Source organism: Haliotis rubra, unplaced genomic scaffold (assembly GCF_003918875.1).
Source record: "Haliotis rubra isolate DU_JTF1 unplaced genomic scaffold, ASM391887v1 Scf376, whole genome shotgun sequence".
Lineage (NCBI taxonomy): Eukaryota > Metazoa > Mollusca > Gastropoda > Lepetellida > Haliotidae > Haliotis > Haliotis rubra.
Genome location: NW_025767053.1, coordinates 821,711 through 841,606, shown reverse-complemented (window position 1 = coordinate 841,606; position 19,896 = coordinate 821,711). Strand labels below are relative to the sequence as shown.

General features: G+C 40.8%; 1 protein-coding gene across 2 annotated transcripts; it reads left to right on the top strand.

Moving 5' to 3' along the window:
- The first annotated feature begins 3,459 nt into the window (after nucleotides 1–3,459).
- LOC124286120 (centrosomal protein of 295 kDa-like) lies at nucleotides 3,460–19,171 on the top strand. Of its 2 annotated transcripts, XM_046722462.1 has the most exons (15): nucleotides 3,460–3,947; nucleotides 4,733–4,847; nucleotides 5,618–5,713; nucleotides 7,895–7,999; nucleotides 9,732–9,871; nucleotides 10,426–10,523; nucleotides 10,945–11,039; nucleotides 12,182–12,322; nucleotides 13,424–13,507; nucleotides 13,771–13,870; nucleotides 14,075–14,260; nucleotides 14,925–15,065; nucleotides 15,640–15,792; nucleotides 15,955–16,025; nucleotides 16,305–16,443. In XM_046722462.1, the coding sequence occupies exons 2-15, from the start codon at nucleotides 4,740–4,742 to the stop codon at nucleotides 16,323–16,325; spliced, it is 1,539 nt and encodes a 512-aa protein (XP_046578418.1). In that variant the 5' UTR covers nucleotides 3,460–3,947; nucleotides 4,733–4,739; the 3' UTR covers nucleotides 16,326–16,443. The 2 variants fall into 2 exon arrangements, with proteins under 2 accessions (XP_046578418.1, XP_046578417.1); XM_046722461.1 differs by lacking the exons at nucleotides 3,460–3,947; nucleotides 4,733–4,847; nucleotides 5,618–5,713; ... (6 more) ...; nucleotides 13,771–13,870; nucleotides 14,075–14,260 and having other exon boundaries at nucleotides 14,945–15,065; nucleotides 16,305–19,171.
- Nucleotides 19,172–19,896: the final 725 nt, after the last annotated feature.

Sequence of the window (19,896 nt, the reverse complement as noted above, 5' to 3'; positions counted from 1 at the left end):
GAATGTATAAAGTGTCTTTTTGCACCTCTATGAAAACCTTTATGAAAACACATACCACAGCAATGCACAGCGGATAAAAATAGAAGTCACATTTGTACTCTTAATTATAAAAAAATATATATATTTACTCCCAGAAAAGGAGGTAAGAGTTAGCTCCCTCGTTTGTTTGTTTTATCTGTTAGGTCTCTTAATGCCTACAGTGACAAATGCCTACAGGCAATAATAGCTACGGAGTATGTTGTTTTAGGTGAGCAGCAGTCATACGCTTCCCTGCACACAAGTGGTCACTTCCACCTCTAATGAGTTTAACCTGTTTACACTATGAGAACTTCCTAGAGATTATCTGATCATATCAGCACAAGCAATGCCTTATATATGTATCCTTTTTGATTGTTTTCAATACAATTTGTCTATCTTTCTCAACAGGAACTATATATGTAAAAGCAATTTAATTACTTCTGTTTAGCATGCAATAGATTTTGTACTCGAGTAAGTTTGAGAAGGAAACATGTTTAAATAAAATGGGATTTCTGCATAGTTTGGTTCAAATCATGGCGAATCCAAAGAAGGTAGAGTACTACACGTCCCAGAAAGGTGGGCAGCAAGTTGTGTTAGATGGCTACAGGTACAGGCTGAATAACAGGTACAGTTACAGGCTGACTCCTTGCTGACGTCAGTCTTCCAGACATCTTCAAGCAGACAGTAGATGGACAGCCTTTTTATGTGTTGATGGCGAAGAAGACAGAATCCTGTGTGTTTTGCAACAAGTGATCGGCTCAGGCTTCTCAACGTTGTGGACACACTTTACATAGATGGAACTTTTTACTCCTGCCCTGCACTCTGGGACCAGCTGTATGTTATCCATGGCCTCATTGACACCTTAAGATGACTCTCAGTTAGTGTTTTGTCTATTGCCAAACCGACAACGCCGCACGTATGAACGTCTGTACAGACTCTTGAGTGAGAAAGTACTGCAGACCACTGGACATCCACTTCAGCCAACTAGCATCCAAACAGACTTTGAAATCGCCGCCATCAGAGCCACAGAAGCAGTGTTCCGAAATAGTGCTGTCCGTGGTTTGCTACTGCCACACTATTCACAAGCTCTGTGGAGGAAGGTGCAAGAACTTAAGTTCACTGATGTCTATCTCCAGGATCCTGAGGCGTATTTCTCAGTGCTGTTGGTCGACTAGTGAAGATGGAGTAAAACAAATTCTCAGATTTTTGCCAGTCAAAATATGCATAAGATGATGTAAAGATATTTGACCCTGTCAGATGTAAAGATATGAATTCAATTATTGTTCCATTTCACAAATATATGAAAACCCCCAGAATGTTTTCATTGTGTAGCAGGCATTTGTCCACCTTGTCTGTTGGAATGTTCCATTTATGTAATGGGGAGAAGATACTGCTGCTTGAAATCATTGGTGCATTACTTGTGTTTATACTACACTGTAGGCATTTGTCACTGTAAGCATTTGGAGACTACGCCGTTTTATCACATACCCATTTATTGCTCTGCCATATAGCAATCGCAACTGAAGCACTTGGACAATGCGTCTCTTTTAACGGGTTGACATTTGTCATTGTGGAAGAAGGGATAAATGAATAGAGAATATGCTTGCAGGGCTTCCAACCCCAAGAGATAGAAAAAGAGCTTGAGATCTAGATGCCGTGGTTCAAGGGCCGCAAGCTCCGCCGAGTCCAGGGTGGAACGCATAATTACAAATTCCCGTCTCAGAAAAGTCACTGACAACGATGTGTTCAGAACATCAGTGCGAAATAGCCACTGGCCCGCTAGCCCGTGGCTAGTAAAAATCCAGTCTGGCCAGTAAATCTCCACAGTCACAGTCCGACTGGCTAGTGAATTTTCATGGGGTCATTTTGTAAACATATAACTCTCTCCGACTTGCTAGAGTTATAATACACTTTTCAAATCATGCAAGATTATGGCCTTATGAAAAATGTTCATCATATCCGCAGCTTAATAATGAAATCCGTGTCAGCGCCGACAATATCTTATTCTCATCTATTTTTGTAATCTTTGCTTAGTTTCTACAGTCAAATTTTGGGCTAGTGAATTATCTTGTGGGATAGCAACTTTCAGGCATAGCTAGCCCGACTGGCTAGCAAAATTTGGAAACTATAGTATGACCAGAAATTATTGAGAATTTTAGGAATATGTCTAATTGGATTTCTAGTATAAAACAACCTTGACCAGAAATCAAGTGCTTGGTTTCATTCAAGAGAGGCAACTCCGTTAATCCTTTTTTCATTAGCTTGTGAAGAGTTATCCCCCTTTGTTTACTTGCTAGCAGACGACATTTTCAGTGATCCTCGATCAGTATCGATGATTTAGAGAAGAGGGAAGTTGATTTTAGAGTATTATAACAAGGACATCAGATAAGCTAAAGTGATTTCAAGTAGAACAGGCATCCTTTGTCCACTGTTTATCGTGTTTTGAAAAAATATTGCAAATGGATATGGCATTGAGCACCTGGGAGGCGCAGGTAGGCCCAGAAAATTTACTGTCGGTGACAGGAGGCGCCTTGGTATCCTTGTTTCTAAAAACAAACGTAGGAGTTTAGAAAACTTAAGGCTGGATATGATTGATAGAGGAACTGAGGCTGGCGGTAAGGAGACAATTAGAACTGGGCTGCATGCAATGGGTTGGCAGAAATGTCGAGGAATTCCATCACCAAGCATGAAACCTGAACAAAAGAAGCGAAGGTTGAAATATTGCTGAAATGAAAGAAGAGGTGGTCCGATATTGGGACAGCATGGACCACGACTTTCTTACTTCTTTGATCAGTAGTATGCCCCGCCGCATACAAGCCTGCATTGCTGCCCATGGTGACTTGACAAAATACTAACTGTTCACCTGTCTTTGAACTGGAGTTATGTTCTGCTAATATTCACATTTAATACGTGAGTAATGAGTGAAAAAACAAACAAAATTACAATCTTTAAATTCTCAATAATTTCTGGTTGTACCTGTATTTCGCATACTGATTCAGACCTGTTAGTGTGATTTTAAGTGGTCAAAATGTGCATTTTTTAATATGAACCTAGTTTGACGTGATTGAGTGAGTGAGTGCCTAGTTTGACGTGAGAGCGTGACATGTGTAATATAAGCGTGAATCTCAAACCAAAGTCGTGCGAGTCGGCAGGTAAGGGTTTGCTGCAAATGTTACTGAAACCAGGGAGACTATATGTTATAGAGTCTCCTGCTGAAACGCATCAACAATGAGGTGTCAGAATTGCCGATCTTATTTAAGGCTGACTGACTGAGTTTAGTTTTACGCCGCTTTTAGCAATATTCCAGCAATATCACGGCGGGGCACACCAGAAATAGGCTTCACACATTGTGCCCATGTGGGGAATTAATCGAACCCGGGACTTCGGCGTGACGAACCAAAGTTTTAACCACTAGGCTACCCCACCGCCATTCTTATTTTAGAAACCCCGATAGGTTAAACAGTTGTTCTGTTTTAATATCTTTTAAACTTTAAAATGGATGATGTTTGCAAGATAATTTAAGGCAAAAATGAGAAGGAGACATCACTCGAGTTCCCGATCCGACATCACCCACAGGTTGACGAATCTGTCACGATTTCTTCGGGCAACTCGCGATTCTTAGAACGTAAACATTGTTTCCGGAACGATGTTTGTTGCGCGCAAATACAACACCATATGTCGTAACGCTGCTCTGTGACAGCAACGCGCTAATCATCATAATCTTCTGTACAAAATACTCTTCCCATCCACGAGTAGTTATATCCTGTTTCTACTGCCTTCACGTAAAATATCAGATACGTTTTCATGATTATATGAATGTTGTAAACAAAAAGTCAGAAACCGATCTACTTCCGTAAGCGGCGAAATTGAAACTTGTTATGTTTGGACTTGTTTGGTGCTTTAGCGGCTAGCGGAAATTTCTTCTCTTGGTATGTATTTCAGTTCCCTTTCTGTCTTTTCTGAATAATTGATGCATGTATACGTATGCAACCAGACACATGGCATCAGTTATACTCTTCTTTCAATTCGGGTTACTAATTGATGGAAATATCGGCCAAAATTCATCCCACTAGTTGAAGTGCCCTACTGTCGATTAACATAATAAACTGTCAATCTGCTGTCGTATAACAGGTAATCAAAGCATAACGTGATCAAAAGTTGATTTTACCATATATGATCCAAACGGAGATCTGTTTGCACTTCAATATGTATTAGATTTAAAATCAATAAGAGTTCAACATGGAATTAATAGATCTAAGCGCACAATTTGAAGTTGTATTTTTGTCACTGGATATTGTTAACACACAGATGTCAGGGTATTATCAGCTGTTGTTTACGTATTTAAGACATTTATTTACAATTAAATGCAGTCATGTCATTGTTACCTCAATGGAAATCTCCTTAGATTTTTGTTTCGTTTCATAATCCATGTCAGCTTGATTTGGATGATTGAGCATAACAATTGTTTTATGTCTGTGGTTGCCATGGTCACAGAAGTTTTAATTTATTGAGAGTTAAGTCCCAATTGCAATGGTGAACCCAGTCAATGACAAGCTGACAAAGTGACTCGATGGCCTACTACACATATACAGGCCATTATCATATAGAGATGGAATATTGCTGAGTGTACTTTAACAATATAACCAGCAGCGTTACTAAGTTATCATGCCACTCAGTATATGTGTTTGGAATAAACTCTTCATGACCTTTTTAGCATTGCTATGAAGGACAAGGGAGGTACCAAAATTAGGTATCGACTCAGTCCTAATGAAGTGGAACAGTTGTCGAAGGAGGAGACTGCACGGCGACGCAAGCTACGACTTGTTCAGGTAAGGCGCGACCCATGAAGTCCGGGTTAGAATTGGTCTTCAGTAACCTATGCTTGTCGAAAGAGGCGACTAACAGGATTGGGTGGTCAGGCTCGCTGTCCTGGTTGACACATGTCAACATGTATATTGATGCTCATACTGTTGATCACTGGATTGTCTGGTCACAGCATCATTCAAGTAATTCACTGATGGTTGAAAAACAACTGTTGGTAAAACAGGAAAATTCAAGAGATTTTAAAGCTGATTATTAACTCAATACCTTGGTTATAGCTGCGTTAAACAACAAAGCAACCAACCAGCCAACCTGATTAAGTTGCTGTTGCACACAGTAAGTTAGGTATAGATATCTCATACTCTTAGCCTCAGATCGATTCCCCACATGGGCACAATGTGTGAAGCCCATTTCTGGTGTTCCTCGCCGTGATGTTGCGTAAAACTAAACTCACTCTCTCACTTAGCATCAAACAGACTGAGGACAAAGTGGAATGATGGGGGATGGTGTAGCTGGTTGAACGGTTTGGTGTTACGGTCATGATGCAATGAACCCGTGAAGATAGGGATTAGCATGATTAGAATTTGACTTCAGCAACCCTCGCTTCCTTGGTTGATGCATGTCATCACAGACAATTGACTACATGTAGATAGATATGGCAATCACTGATTTGTCTGGTCCAGACTTAATTATTTAATGACTACTGCCATTTAGCTGAAACATTGCTAAGTGCTGTGTTAAACAACGAATAAGCACAATACTTTTTTTCCTACATCAGGTTCGAGAGCAGGCAAAGGTGAACGCAGCCAGGATCCGGAACGATGTGAGGAAGGAGAAGACGAAACTTGTAGACAAGTTGACCTGTGAGGTGAAGGTGAGTACCTGGGGTGTTTCCATGGTAACGTGTTAGTCATACGACAACTCTTGGCTGGGGTGAGAAAGCATCACCAAGATCAGGGGTGCCAATTGTGTTGTCAAGGTTGACCAATGATTCAGTGCATCACAGATTTATACATGCGAGTACAAAACACTACCCCTAAATGAAATTTACATTTTCATATTGTCTTACTTTCAGGGACTTTAACGTCTGAAGCTGTTCAAAGGCTTAATTGTGGCCCAAAGTCCAGGGTTTTACACAGACTTTGAAAAATGGGAGTCATGGTGACTCACAGTATCTATTTTTGGGAGTCATTTTCAATATTTGGGAGTCATGAAAATTTTAGTGGTACTTTGTGTAAATCAAAAAAGCAAGAGTTTTGCAAAGAGTTTGTTGTTTTGTGTTGTATTGTGATTTATATGATAAGTTCATAAATAGTACCCTTGACCCTTAAAATCAGTATCAAAATGGTATGTTTCGTACATAAGCCGACCTCCGCGATGGGGTCCTAATCGCGGCCGACTCAGACCACAGACAACTGACAGTTACTGATAATTATAACTTCAGTCCACGTCACACACAGAAATCACAATCATATGGCGTCTACTCGCCTCAAAATGAAGTGTAGTTGACAGAAAATGGATACATATATTGTTTCCCTAAATGCCATATTTATTGTAGCTGCACGATCACATGTCAACAAACTGGCACCTCATTACATGCGTGTACAACTTCCGCTTACCATGTTCGTGAGGGTCCGTATAACCTTAGTATTGATTATACATATTTTGTATTTATAGAGTAAAACCTGAATTACACAATGCTAGGATATATTTCTGTTGATAAAATAATAGTTTTAGACATTATATTTTACCAATGACTGCATCAGAATTCATACCGTTATATTATTGGGTATGTTTTAACTAGATCGCCGGGAAACATGTGCACAGCTGATTGCTATTTCCGGCTCTATATACGAGACAAATACACACGATAATCTTAATCCCTGCATAATACAATGCCTAGCAAAAACAAATTAGAACTGAAAAGGTAAACAATCTTGTCCAGTGATGTTTAATTGCAAATTTGACGTCTTCACCGACAAAGTCGTTTTCTCTGCTTCGTTCACGCGAAAGAATACAATGTCATTTTCTTACTGGCCACCACAAAAAAAGTTTGACGGAAGTGTTACCCCTACATAAGCCGCCCTCTTCTACGGTAATATACGGTATACATTTCACCGTTCAATTCAATCATAACAAACCCCAGTATAAATGTAAATGGGTTCGTTTTATTTTTTTGCCTGAATGCACATATCACAGGTCATGATTTTAGTGACTCTGATTTGCAGTTGGTTTTAGGGCTCAGTTTATTTGCATCATCATTAGAAACGTAAGGAGATTTGCTTCTCTTGCTTTCATTAATGAAAAAGGAGTCAAGCAACCCCTGTTTCTGAGCAGGACCGATAATGCTTAAATGACCAAAACATACTCTAAATATAGTGGATGACGTACTCAACTGCTATTGGCTGTCTAATAATAGCAATAACGTACTCAAATGTTATTTGCTGTTATCTTTACCACATTGCAGCACAGTTCTAGTTTTAACCACTCGGTCTTCCCGTACTGTCTGTTAATAACACGAGCATTTTCAGCGCAGTTTGTGATAAACTATTTTCGTTTACTTATCAAATCGATTTCATTGAACTGAATTCTGAGGGTCACTCATAAAACTTGCATCAAGCTTGACTTGTATGATGATATATTGAGAGTCTTTCAGAAAATTGTTGCATCAAATACGCAAGAATCATCATGTAAAACCCTGAAAGTCTGTGGCACATGTCATTGAATATATTCCATGTTAGAAATAAAGGTAGCAGTTTATTTGATAAATGTTTTACTTATCCTTCCATTAAATTCTCAAAAACTGGAAAAAAATGTATTTATCATTGCACTGTTAAATGTAGCTTTTGTCGATTAAGAAGAAATTCATCAAGTTTGATGTTTGTTTACATGTATCAAGTGATATAGTGGGCTGAGTGGTTAAAGCATGCCCTCCAAATACTGAAAGCCTGGGTTAATAACAGTAAACCTATTACTTACTTTCAGGTGTCAGGCATTTTTCTTTTTTGTTTTTGTGAACTCATTTTTGTCCTAAACAATGTTGACATGGTTACAGAATAACCTTGAGAAAGAAAAACTGGAAAAGCTGCATCGTCTGGAGCAACAGTATGAAAACTCCCTCAGGAGCATCGGCACCGCACACAAGGCGGCCAGGAATGTTGTAAGACTCATTGATCATTAACCGTACAGATTAGCCCAATAAGGATCTGGCTTAGAACGGCTTCAGCAACCCAGGCTTGTCATTAAAGGCGTTCCTGTCGGTTAGCCTAGTGGTTAAAGCCTTCGCTCATCGCCCTGAAGACCCGCGTTTTATTCCTCTCATGGGTACAATGTGTGAAGCCTGTTTCTGGTGTCCCCTGCAGTGATGCTGACGTAAAACTCACTCACTCACTCACTCACTCACTCACTCACTCATTAATGGCAACCTTACTTCACTTTTTGTATGGGGCAACTAAAAGATTTGTGTGATCAGACTCACTGACTCGGTTGATGCAGATCATTGTACATCAATGTCCGTCATGATGTCAGTTGTGACATTGTGTGGTTCCGACTTGGCTATCTGCAGACCAGGGTCAGATTGATGGAATATTGCTGAGCGCGGCATTAACCAACAAACACACAAAGAAACAATACAGATAATTAGAAAGATGTTGAAAAAAAAGAATAACAGTGCTGGAAATTAACCCAGAAGCAATAGAGGTGTTGAGTAAGATCTATCTTTGACTCTCCATAGGGGTAATAGAGCTCCTACTAGGTCAAGTTGATAGAGTGTGTCCTCATAGAGAGAGGGTAGGTGGGGTGGCCTAGTGGTTAAAGCATTTGCTTGTCACCCCGAAAACCCGGATTTGATTCCCCACATGGGTACAATGTGTGAAGCCAATTTCAGGGGTCCCCTGCTGTGATATTGCTGGAATATTGCTAAAAGCGGGGTAAAACTAACCTCACTCACTCCTGATAGAGAGGAAATTTGGTGGTTCTATTCCCAACTGTGTGATGCCAGAAGACATTGGCAGATGGTCCTTGTAGCCCAGCCTGGTAGTAAGATGATAAAACAAGGACTGGTCAGCCTGGAGTCTCACAGAATGGGACATCCATGTTAAACTGCTGCCTGGTATCTCAGCATCCACAGGGTCAGGGGTTCAAAAATCCCATTGCCCGACGCCCGGGACAAGTCAGTTTTCATTTCGGGGCAATCAAATAATGGTATCTTACTTGTCCGTGGGCTACTATATAATTTCCACTTATGGTTTCAAACTGCAAATAAACTTGGATTTAATTTCCTATCTGCTTAAACGTAGCTATTAAATTTCGCAATGATAATAAAGTAGAGTTATCTTTCTTTATTTATCACTTTTCAATAAATAGTCCAGTAAACATTAACATCAAATACCATGTTGATTTATTCTTTCATAATTACATTGTCATTATTGTTTCATAAAATCAGGGCAAGTGGAAAATTGGTCAGGACAAGTTACTTTCTGTGGCAAGTGACTTTTACAAAATTATTTGAACCCCTGAGGGTACTTTTAGACAGTCATCTGAACTGACCCCAACAGCCAAACACCCTGACATGCATGTCACTACAAAATAACATATCCATATGGATCATAGAGATCAATAATCATTAGCTAAATATCGATCGATTATCAACAAATATCGGAAAAGTAAATTTGAGCGAAAGTACCCCACAAGTATTAAAGATATTAACACATTTCACATCACTTTTAACATCGATAATCCTTAATAATTATTCTGATATTTCTGATTATCGATGTTTTCAGCGAGCCCAAGTACTATTCATGAAATGTGACATTAAACCATATTTCCCTCACCTTGCCACAGTAAAAGACTATGTTCCATTGATTATTTAGACTTCTAAATTTTCATTACAGAAAGACTGTGAGCTGGAGAAGGCTGTACAGGGTCAGATGCGGAAGGAGGCAGCCAACCGCCGTTATCAGGCTGCGCTGAAGAATCTCCGCAAAGACAAGGCACTGAAGGACTACGATGATAACAAACACATCATTGCACGGTAACCATGGAAACTAGCTTCATATATAGTAGAAGGTGCAGCAAACTTTTCATTTGTCTTCTGACTGTTGTCATATTTGTGACTGCCTCTGTGATCTAGTGGATGTAGTGTCTGCTCAGAGATCACTGATATGATGGCTGCTGTACCAAAAGATGTTAAGAGATACACATGAAGCTCAGTTTGAACTGATCCTTAGCAACTGTTTCTTGTAATTGTACGCGACAAATGTCATCGTGGAGCGGGCATGCTGACTATTGATTGTTATTGTATTTGTTTCATAGATCGATGCTTCAGATGTCAATCACTGGATTGTCTGGTCAAGACTTGATTCTTTTACATCACATAATCATTAGACTTCTTGTTTCCTTGCCTTTTGCTTTTACTGGTTCTTGAAGAGTTCCTGTTGTTATACACATGTTATTACATCTTTGTAGGTGATGTTATTGATTGTTGTATTGCGATACAGGAGCATCATATCCAGATATTTATTGCCCTATCTTTACAATACTGTAATACTGTTGTTGAAACTGACCCACAGTACTGTTCCTTCCCAGACATGCAGCCCTTGAGACAGAGGCACTGAGGGCAGCTGAGATTGCTGCACTCCCCCCACCACCAGCCGACCCCTGGGAGGAGGCACTGCAGGCTAAACGTACGTGACACAGTCGTGAAACTGAATATATTTTTAATCTCTATACTCCTCCTTCTCCTCCTCCTCCTCACTTTCATCGTTGTTATCAATTTGTTGCCATTTTGTCCATTTATGTTTTGTCTCTGTCCTTGTGGTTCTCCCCTGTGAGTGCTGTAATTCAAAGAGTTACTTCCCTTTCTTGCATGTCAAGGGCCTCACTTAAACTGTCTGGAACAAGTTATGGGAAAATGTCTGGCCTCATGAATTATGCTGGTCAGATGAAAAGCATTAGAATAAACTCCTGCTGGATCTTGTTGTGTGAGGCCTCAGTGAAATATGGGTTTACTTTCAGCTTGGAGATACTGAAATTGACACATCTCCAAATTTGTTGGATATTCAGGCTGGACAGTTTGTATTAGGACAGTTTTTCATCTTGTTTCAGCCAAAGCTGTGCCGATGACGGACATGAACGCATTCTCCACGACACACTATCACATACCAGATTACGCTGTTGTCAAGGCCGCGCCTCAAGAACAGGTATTCTGTTTATATCAGGCCTCATTCGAGAATTGAAGTCTGTCTTAAAAAGCCTTGACTCTAGATTCTGCCTTGAAATTATTTTGAAAATTAATTCTATGCCTTTAATTTTGCATATTAATCCGCATTTCAAGTAAATAAAACATGAAATTGCATAATGGGTCTTTATGTTGTCTGAGAGCGATTGAAGACTTGGAGCAAAATGGCCTGTACACAATGTGTGTTCTGACCCTATAGATTGACCCCCTTTCAGATGATCACATGGCTCCATTATGCTTCAATATCTGTGAACACATTGAAAGGAATGTTCCCACAGGCTTTCAATTTTTGAGGGGGGGAAATATCAGAAATATTAGATTTTGTGAATTGTGTTTGAAACTGACTCAATTTGGTCAAATGCCAATTCTCTCAGCTGTTTCAGTCTGTTTCATTCATTCTACTTTATAAATATGTGAGGACTCCCGTTAGATTCTGTTAAACCAAAAAAACTCAAGATTGTGTGAAATGTATTCCTGTAAATATGTAGAAAATGAGTACCACATTTTACTGATTTGTACTGCCTATGATGATCTATGTAAATGTTTTACCCCTGTCGATGCTTTCACCCTTCCAACCTTGTGTAAATTTAATCGACTGATGAGTAATGCTACTCCTCATGTTTTAAGAAATCTTGCCATGTTCATCTTCTATGCTAACAATCGTCGTCGCTACAGCTTGAAGGCTGCCAATGTATAACGTTGTACCATGGGCCGATGGCCTACATTCACATGAATAAAGACTATAACATGATAAGATAAGATTCTCATTTCCCATGGCCTGTCATGATGTTATAGGATGTGATTTGATTGGAGTTTGTAGTCAGGATTGTGACTTGGTTAACTGAATGACACAGGGTACCTGATAGCGTTATAGTGTGGATGTTTACCGACACTGACTTTTGACAGACAGCTATTTCTGACTTCATTGCTAATCAGCACCCTGTCAGTCAAATATGATCAAGACGGACTTGGGAACATGATATGAATTTTCTTGATCCTGAATTACAATCATTTAGTTCCGACTTGCAGGATGACTGAGTATGTTCACATGGAAGTACTGAGATGAAGTGTGAGTTATGCCCTCTGTTGTTGATGATGTTGCAGACAGATGCCCGTCATGCTGCGGAAGAAGAAGACTTCAGACTCAAGCTTGAGTTGAAGGAGAAACGTCACACAGACCAGGACAGGATTGTCAGGGCTCGTATCCGTGGAAATGAAGCTCTGCGGAAAGAGCACCTGAGACATGTAAGTAATTCAGAACTAAACGAGACTTGTATGTGGTAAACCAATGCAGGCTGATAGCTCTCTCTCACTCTCCACCCCTACACACTCTCCCACTCACTCTCTCACCCTCTCACTCACCCCACCTTTCTCCACTACCAGCCAGAACCACTCACTCATTCACCCCACCCCCACCCCACCCCCGTCACTCAACCTCCCGTCCACTCCACTCACTCACCCTCTCAACCCTCATGCCCCCAGCCACACCCACTCAATCATCCACTCACTCATTCAATCTCATACTCACCCCTTTTCTCACCCCTTTAACTTGACTTAGGCTGTGACTATGAGGATGTCATCTTGTTGCATTTCTATGGCAACAAGTTAGGCTTCAACTGAATTTGGTGGTAGTGTTCCTTTCTGGAGCAGATCTTAAAAATCTTTCAGTGCTCTCCTTTCACTTTGCCATGTACACACCAACACATTTGACATAATCATAACAAGTAGACCGCCTCCGTGGTGTAGTGCTTAGAGCGTCCGCCCGGAGAGCGGCAGGTCGCGGGTTCGATCCCTGAGTGCGCCATACCAAAAGACGTTAAAATATGGTACTTGTTGGTCCTTGCCTGGCGCTCGGCATTAATGGGTACATCAAGGACTGGTCGGCTCGGTGTCAGAATGATGTGTCTGAGTTGGGTATTCATGCTTCACTGCGGCGTGGTATCTCAGTGGGCTAGCACTATAAAACCAGCTTAAGTCTGGGCTAGTACAAGCAGCCGCACCTACACATACACACACATCCACATCGTCATATGAGCGAAATATTCTCAAGCACGACATTAAACCCAATTTCACTGCAGTCTTTTCATTGCATGATGTCATTGTTACAATGTTTAAAATTGTTTTCGAAGTAGTTTCACTCACTGAAGTAGATTTTGTAACTGGGCACTGTTTGTATTTCAGTCAACTACCCAAGTTATATGATGCTTATGTTTTACCACCATGTTTGTCTTCAATAACAAAGTGACACATCGGAAACCTCTTGGATCATGACACCAAGTCTTTTGAATGATAAGTTTCGTTAACAAGATAGGCCATTATGTGATTCAGTACAACATCTTGTTTCAGGAGTACAGTAACATGCTTCAAGACCTGAGCCTTCTGCAGAGAGCTGACCGCCGACGGAGACAGGAGGAAGTTGCTGATCTGCCAGTAGGTTTTAGTGGACGACATAAAAAGCCACAACGGTGATGTTTTGTATCATCATTGTTGTCCCTGTTTCCATCGGACAAGTGTCACTTGTTCAACAGTTCTAACAAACTATCGGCCCAAAGATTGGCATTTGTTTTCGATAAATCAATCATTATAAATTGTCATTGTCGGCTCCAGCTCCACTACTTTGTGTGCCAACAGTGTTATACCCTGTGGAAGTGGATCTTTGCAGAGTAGAGCTGAATGTTGTATTTCTGTTACAGAAGCAGGTGTTTCTGCCGCCAGACCGACGCCAGGAAGATAAGGAAAACAAGCAGAGGGACATGGAGAAAGCCTTTGAGGATATGTACTTGGCCGACCAACGTGAGTCATAGCCAGCCTTGAAATGACGACATCTAGCTAACTTATCTCTGGGATGACACGTATCTTAATTGGCATGACATTGTATTGGTAGATTCGTCTAAGTATAGGGAATGGGGATGCTTTGACATACAGGACCATTTGTAAACTAGGGAGGAATGAGCCCAGGTTCTCTGAAGTGTTTCTTCAGTCTTTTGTTTCTTTCAGATCCACCGGTGCTTATGTCGCTCGACACTCAGACACCCCCAGACACACCAAACAGTACCGAGTCACATGATCCATCCCAGCAACCCACCACTCTGTCGCTACGGCAACCATCCACTGATGTCACAGCTCTCAAAGATGTCACCAATGTCACTATCTCAGATCAGACAGCCAAGCTCAAGAAAAATGGTAAGGAACTATGATTAGAAAGGTTATTATGGTTGCCACCATCACTGGGCTATAGGTTCTTAAACATTTCCCACTGGTTGACATTATATATCAGGGCTCCAGATAAGGGCCGTATCGGCATATGTACGGATAAAAAATATGCACGATACAGTAGGAAATAATTTAGAAAACGTAGCAGATACGCACCACAGCAATGGTGTACGGTCTTAGAATCTTTTACAGACATATTTATCTGAAAAAAGTAATATTGTTTTATTGTTTATTGACCTGTTTACAAAAGAGTAGCAATATTGTGGTGCGTATATGAAACGAAACACAAGATTACTGATAGTCCATTAATTTCCATTCAGTACTCTAAATGTACACTTAAGGTTTTCCAGTACTCCTATATTGAACAAATAAGGAGTACGTACTCTGACGTTGAAAAATTATCTGGAGCCCTGATATATGATGGGCCCAGAGGTGAACACCGACCACAACAGTTTATAGGAGAGGAATGAGGAAGATTACTCTGTCATCTCAATGCCCGTTTGGTACCTAGATACTTGCTTTAGGTAATATGGAGATGTAACACTCTGAATAATCCCGAATATTGTAGAGATGTGAGTCAGTGGATTTTCCATATTAGTAACGATGTCCTTTCCAGTCAGAGTTTGTGTTACAGATGGTGCGCTCATGAAGTTGTTCAACCGTATTAAAGAACAAAAGGATGAGCATGCCAGCCGCTCGGCCATTGAGACCAGTCAGATAGTTGGTGAGACTGTCAAGCCTGGTGTTCCTCAACCTCCAGCTCAGCTTGCAAATGGTGAGTGATGCTTCGTCAAAGTCATATGGCTGTGTAAAGCATGTAAGCTTGCTTGCTGATACACTGCCCTGTCATATTGAAGGCCAATTTTCCATTCCTTCATATGCAAATAGTGTCTCTCAGTAGCCCTGTAGCTAAGTCAGGTAAGTATCCATAATTTCTAAACTGGACCTCTGAAATTTGCTTTATTAATTTCATCAGTTCAGAGGAATTAGTTAAAACTTCTTCATAATATTTGTGTTATCAGTGTAATACAGGTTGTATTCAGATATCTGTGATGTCTCATTATGGAGTTAATCATGGTGTTTCTCAATATGGAGTTAATTGTGTAGACAGCATGTTCATGTTACAGATTGCCATTGCTGACTAGTTACCCTAGTGTTGAAGGCCTTCATATATCAATACATCAAAGGCCTGGGTTCATTTTTCAACATGGATACAATAAGTGAAGCCATCTGTCTAGTGTCTTTTAGCTGTATCTGTTTAAAACCTCACTCGCTCGCTCGCTGTCATACTCGCTCACTCTCTCATTCACTCACTCACTCACTCAACTCAAACTCACTCATTCTTTCAGGTCTCTCCCCACTGTCAGAGTACTCTGCCCTGGAGACCTGCTCCCCTGCCATCCACTACTGTTCAAGGCCACAGTCCAACCTCAAGGACTTATGCTCCCCAACAGGTCCACATTGTGGTCAGGTCACCTCGAGATCAATTTCAAGACACTCAGGTAAAATGAAAATAACAGGGATACTTACGTTATATTGTTATATACTTATGTTATGTTATATTGAAAGCCTAATACAGCCTATGCTGGTATTGACTCCCTCGTATAATTCATGTTAATATTGAAAGCTTAATACAACCTGTGCTGGTGTTGACTCCCTTTCAGACAGATGCAGGTCCTCCATTGCAGACAGACAAGGAGAGAAAGGCCTGGCAAGACAAGATCGTCAAGTTAGAGTAAGTTCTCTAGCCCTCTGTACCTTCAAGATGCTTCAGATAGTCCAACCATGTTCCCCATGACCTACATAGGTTAGACATGGTGACTTGGACTATGTCATTGTTGTCAAGTTAGAGTAAGTTCTGTAGCATTCTGTACCTTCAAGATTCTTCTAACAACACACAGGGCAATATTGCAGCTATAGGTGATCTGTCTGTACACAATCTAATCTGAACTACTCTAAAACCAAACTATAAGCTCACTTAACTGCACCTACAGGTATCCTTTTTCTTTTGCAGAGAAAAGCAGAAGGAGCTTGATGGACTGATCAACAAATTCAAACAGATCTCAGGGATTAATGAGAACACTGAAGTTCCCACAGGGCCACAACCATCAACTATCCCCCCAACACAAGTGCAGTTTCATGTTGACCAACTAATGTCTCAACATGGGATCAGCAAATTTACCACAAACCAGGCCACTTCTGGTGCACCACATCTCGTCCCAGATCATCAGAGAGATCATAGAAATGAGACATTGGCATCACATCGGTTTGGTTCTGGAGGTCAAGCCATCCCCAATGGTGTCTTTCATGCTGTGCCAGTTCAGATAGATGGAAAGGGATTTGGTGTAGGGGAGAGTGGCTACTACTCTGGTATTCCAGGTGCTACCTTTCGTGGGTACCAAGGGTTGAGGGCTGGTGGTGTTACTACTGGCTCCACACAAGGGTCAAGTCTGAGTGCCCGAAACATGGCTACTCACTCCCTTGGCCTGGCTCAGCAGGCTGACCATGTAAGGAAGGTTAGGGAATATCAGCAGAAGATCATCGAGTCAAGTCAGAGAGATCTGTCTCTGTCTCAGACAGGATTGCGTTCAGGGTTGTCGTCCACTTTTGGCACCAGCACTAATTCAGATTTGGATAGCAAAGTGAAGGAATACCAGAAGAAAATTCTCGTGGGGAATGCTGAGAGAAGGAACTTTCTGGAGGAAACCAGAGCTAATATTGAAAGACAGCGAGAAGAGCTATACAGAAAGTATCCACTGACAATGGGAAGGACTGACACTTTCAAGGGGACATCTACTCTGGCATCAAGTTCACTAGATACCAGGTCTCAAGATGGATCTTTGCATGACTCTCTTGCTGACAGAATTTTAGCTGATATACGTGATCCTTTGCGACCAAGAAGTCTTGACACGGGCGACATTCTGGTACATGATGTGTTAAGGCATGACTTCCAAGACAATAGCAGGAACTTGTCCCAAATGTCAGCTAACACGTCAAAATCTAAACTTGAAAGAGTGAAGAAGTCATTATTATTTGAGGATCCAGATGAATCACTGACCAGAACTCCAGGAAGGGATATATCCCTTCTGGCACCATCTGACCTTGATGAAGGTGACATCACTCTAACGTCTTCCTCTGAACGTGGAAGTCCAAATCTAAGCAAGTCTGTGAGGTCAGATGGATCAACAGGAGGCATGTCCTTGATATCAAGAGCCAGAGAAACGGGGAACGAGTTTGACAGGCGACAGCAGGAGCTAAAGAAACAGTTAGAAGAAGTGCAGAGACAGAAACAGGAGATTCTGGAGAGATACCAGCTGGGGCAACAGAGAATACAGGATTCAAAGACAAACCTGAATTCTAAGCTGGACACTTCTGGCTTTTCCCAAGACATGTCAAGAACATGGAAGTCATCTTTCAGTGGTCCTGACTCATCCTATGCATCCTTGCCAACAGATGGAAACATCCGTCCTGCCCCAAGAGCAGCCTTTGTTGATTCACAAAGAGACTCAGCAGCATCAATCCTGTATGGTTCAGCATCCACTGACCAAGTCCTTCCTTCAGCTTTGAGAGAATTTTCTATTTCCTCTGATTTCCCTAAAACATTCGAACGTTTTAATCTTATGGACTCCACACCTACTGCAGGTGCTTCTCTTGGAGCAAAGTTAGACAGCCTTTCTTCTCTGACAGAGAAGCCATTGACAGATCAGTCGAAGTTGTTCTCAATGGAACTGGAAGAGGAATCCTTGGTGTCTGGAAGTAGGTCTCCTCCTGTAGCTTTACCAGACCGATTATTTGATGCAGGATCCCTATCCCTGGAAGAGGAGTCCTTATCCCCAGAGAGTAAGGTCAGCATGACAGGTTCTGAATCTGCCAATGACAAGATAACATGGTCCAATTTGCTGACAGGGGTTCCTGGTGTGTCACCTGATGAGAATGATGCAGCCAAGTCCGGTGAGATAGCCACAGACTACATAGGACATGAACTGAGCACTATCTTTGAGGTGGACACACCCAATACACAAGGAACCAGGCAGTCTGGACAGTTTGTGACATTGAGCTCAGCGAGGTCTTAGAACATTGCAAGTCATGGACAACATGAGACATAAGATGGGCACTATTCTGACTTGAGCACCTGATATATGTAGGCGAAAAGAAGTCTATACAGTCTGGAACATAATTTCTTAATTGAAGAATTAATATATAATATTGGTCATGGTGTACACAACTTGGTATTATGGCAACATGTATGCCCTGTGGATGCTATACTGTATCGTGTCAGTTTAGAACACCAGTCCAGACTCATTTAATGCATGAACCATTTATTGTTACCTTAAGGTATTATAAGCTAGTTTGGTGACTGATGAAAGTCGTCATTATGTATGTGCTGGTTATCTGGATAGCTCACCTGATGGTAGCGTAACCAAATATGATGCAGATTAATTGTGTGAAGTTTCATGAAGAAATGCCTTTCTGGATTACAGTGAATCTCTGTGGTTACAGTGTTGGGGTTTGGTTCTGGGAACATCAGGTTTTAGAAATTTTAGAATGAAAACATGGTTCTTAGGGAGATGCTTTGAAAAATGAACTTCAGAAACTCTATGAATTAAAACTATGCAAAAGAACTGATCAGAGTATTTCGGTTGGAAAAAATTTAAAGAATTTAACTAAACACCTATTCTGACAATGAGGGTCTCAAACTTGTACATATATAAAATCTGTGATATGACGAATTGTAGACATAATTTCCGGGAGGTCGACTGAAAACAACAGTATCTTCCAAGTCAGTTTTGTATTAGTTTTCTGTACAGTTAATGCATCTAGTTGTGATATTTTTAATGTGTGATGTAAATATGAAGCTAAATAAATTCAGAAATAAATGTATTGGGTTGGTTGAATTTTAACTGTAGTGGAATTATGGAAACTTCTTATGAAAACTTGTAATCATAGGCAGGTCGGATCTGGCACATTGTATCAACAAATTTACACCAGCCACTGTCTGGCACTTGTGTACTTGTAACTATACAGCTGGACATTTTGAACAATGATGATTCACGAATCGCCATACATTCTGCAAAACGTGTCAAGTTATGATTGTTCAGGAAGCTACATACTATACAAATACCTTGCGATGACAATATGTGTTAATCAAAATCAATGTGCAAAAGTAAACGTTCCCAGGGCAGCGACGAAGTTAAAACATACTTATCTTTGATGGTTGGTTCCACCGATGCCGTGTTTATTCCAATACGTATGTTTTATATGTATTTCTATAAAGCCTTAAAGTTGTTGATTGTGCCTTGAAAAGGCCCTAAATGGTACTAAATGTGATGGCTGCTAATCTGTACAAACCCTGCTGGATACCCAGGGTGACACTAACTGTCATACAGCTCATCTTGATGTAGTTTGAGTTCAGCCATGCACATTATCCTGTATATAGTCTAAATATCTTTCCAGAATTTTCCAACAATGCTGAATTATTGGTCGCGATAAGTATGTTCTGGTTTTGTAAAAATATGCAACAGAGAGGAATAAGCTGCTGAATGCTGTGGGTTAAGGGCACAATGTCACACATTTTCGACAATATTTTGCGTATATTATACTAGCAG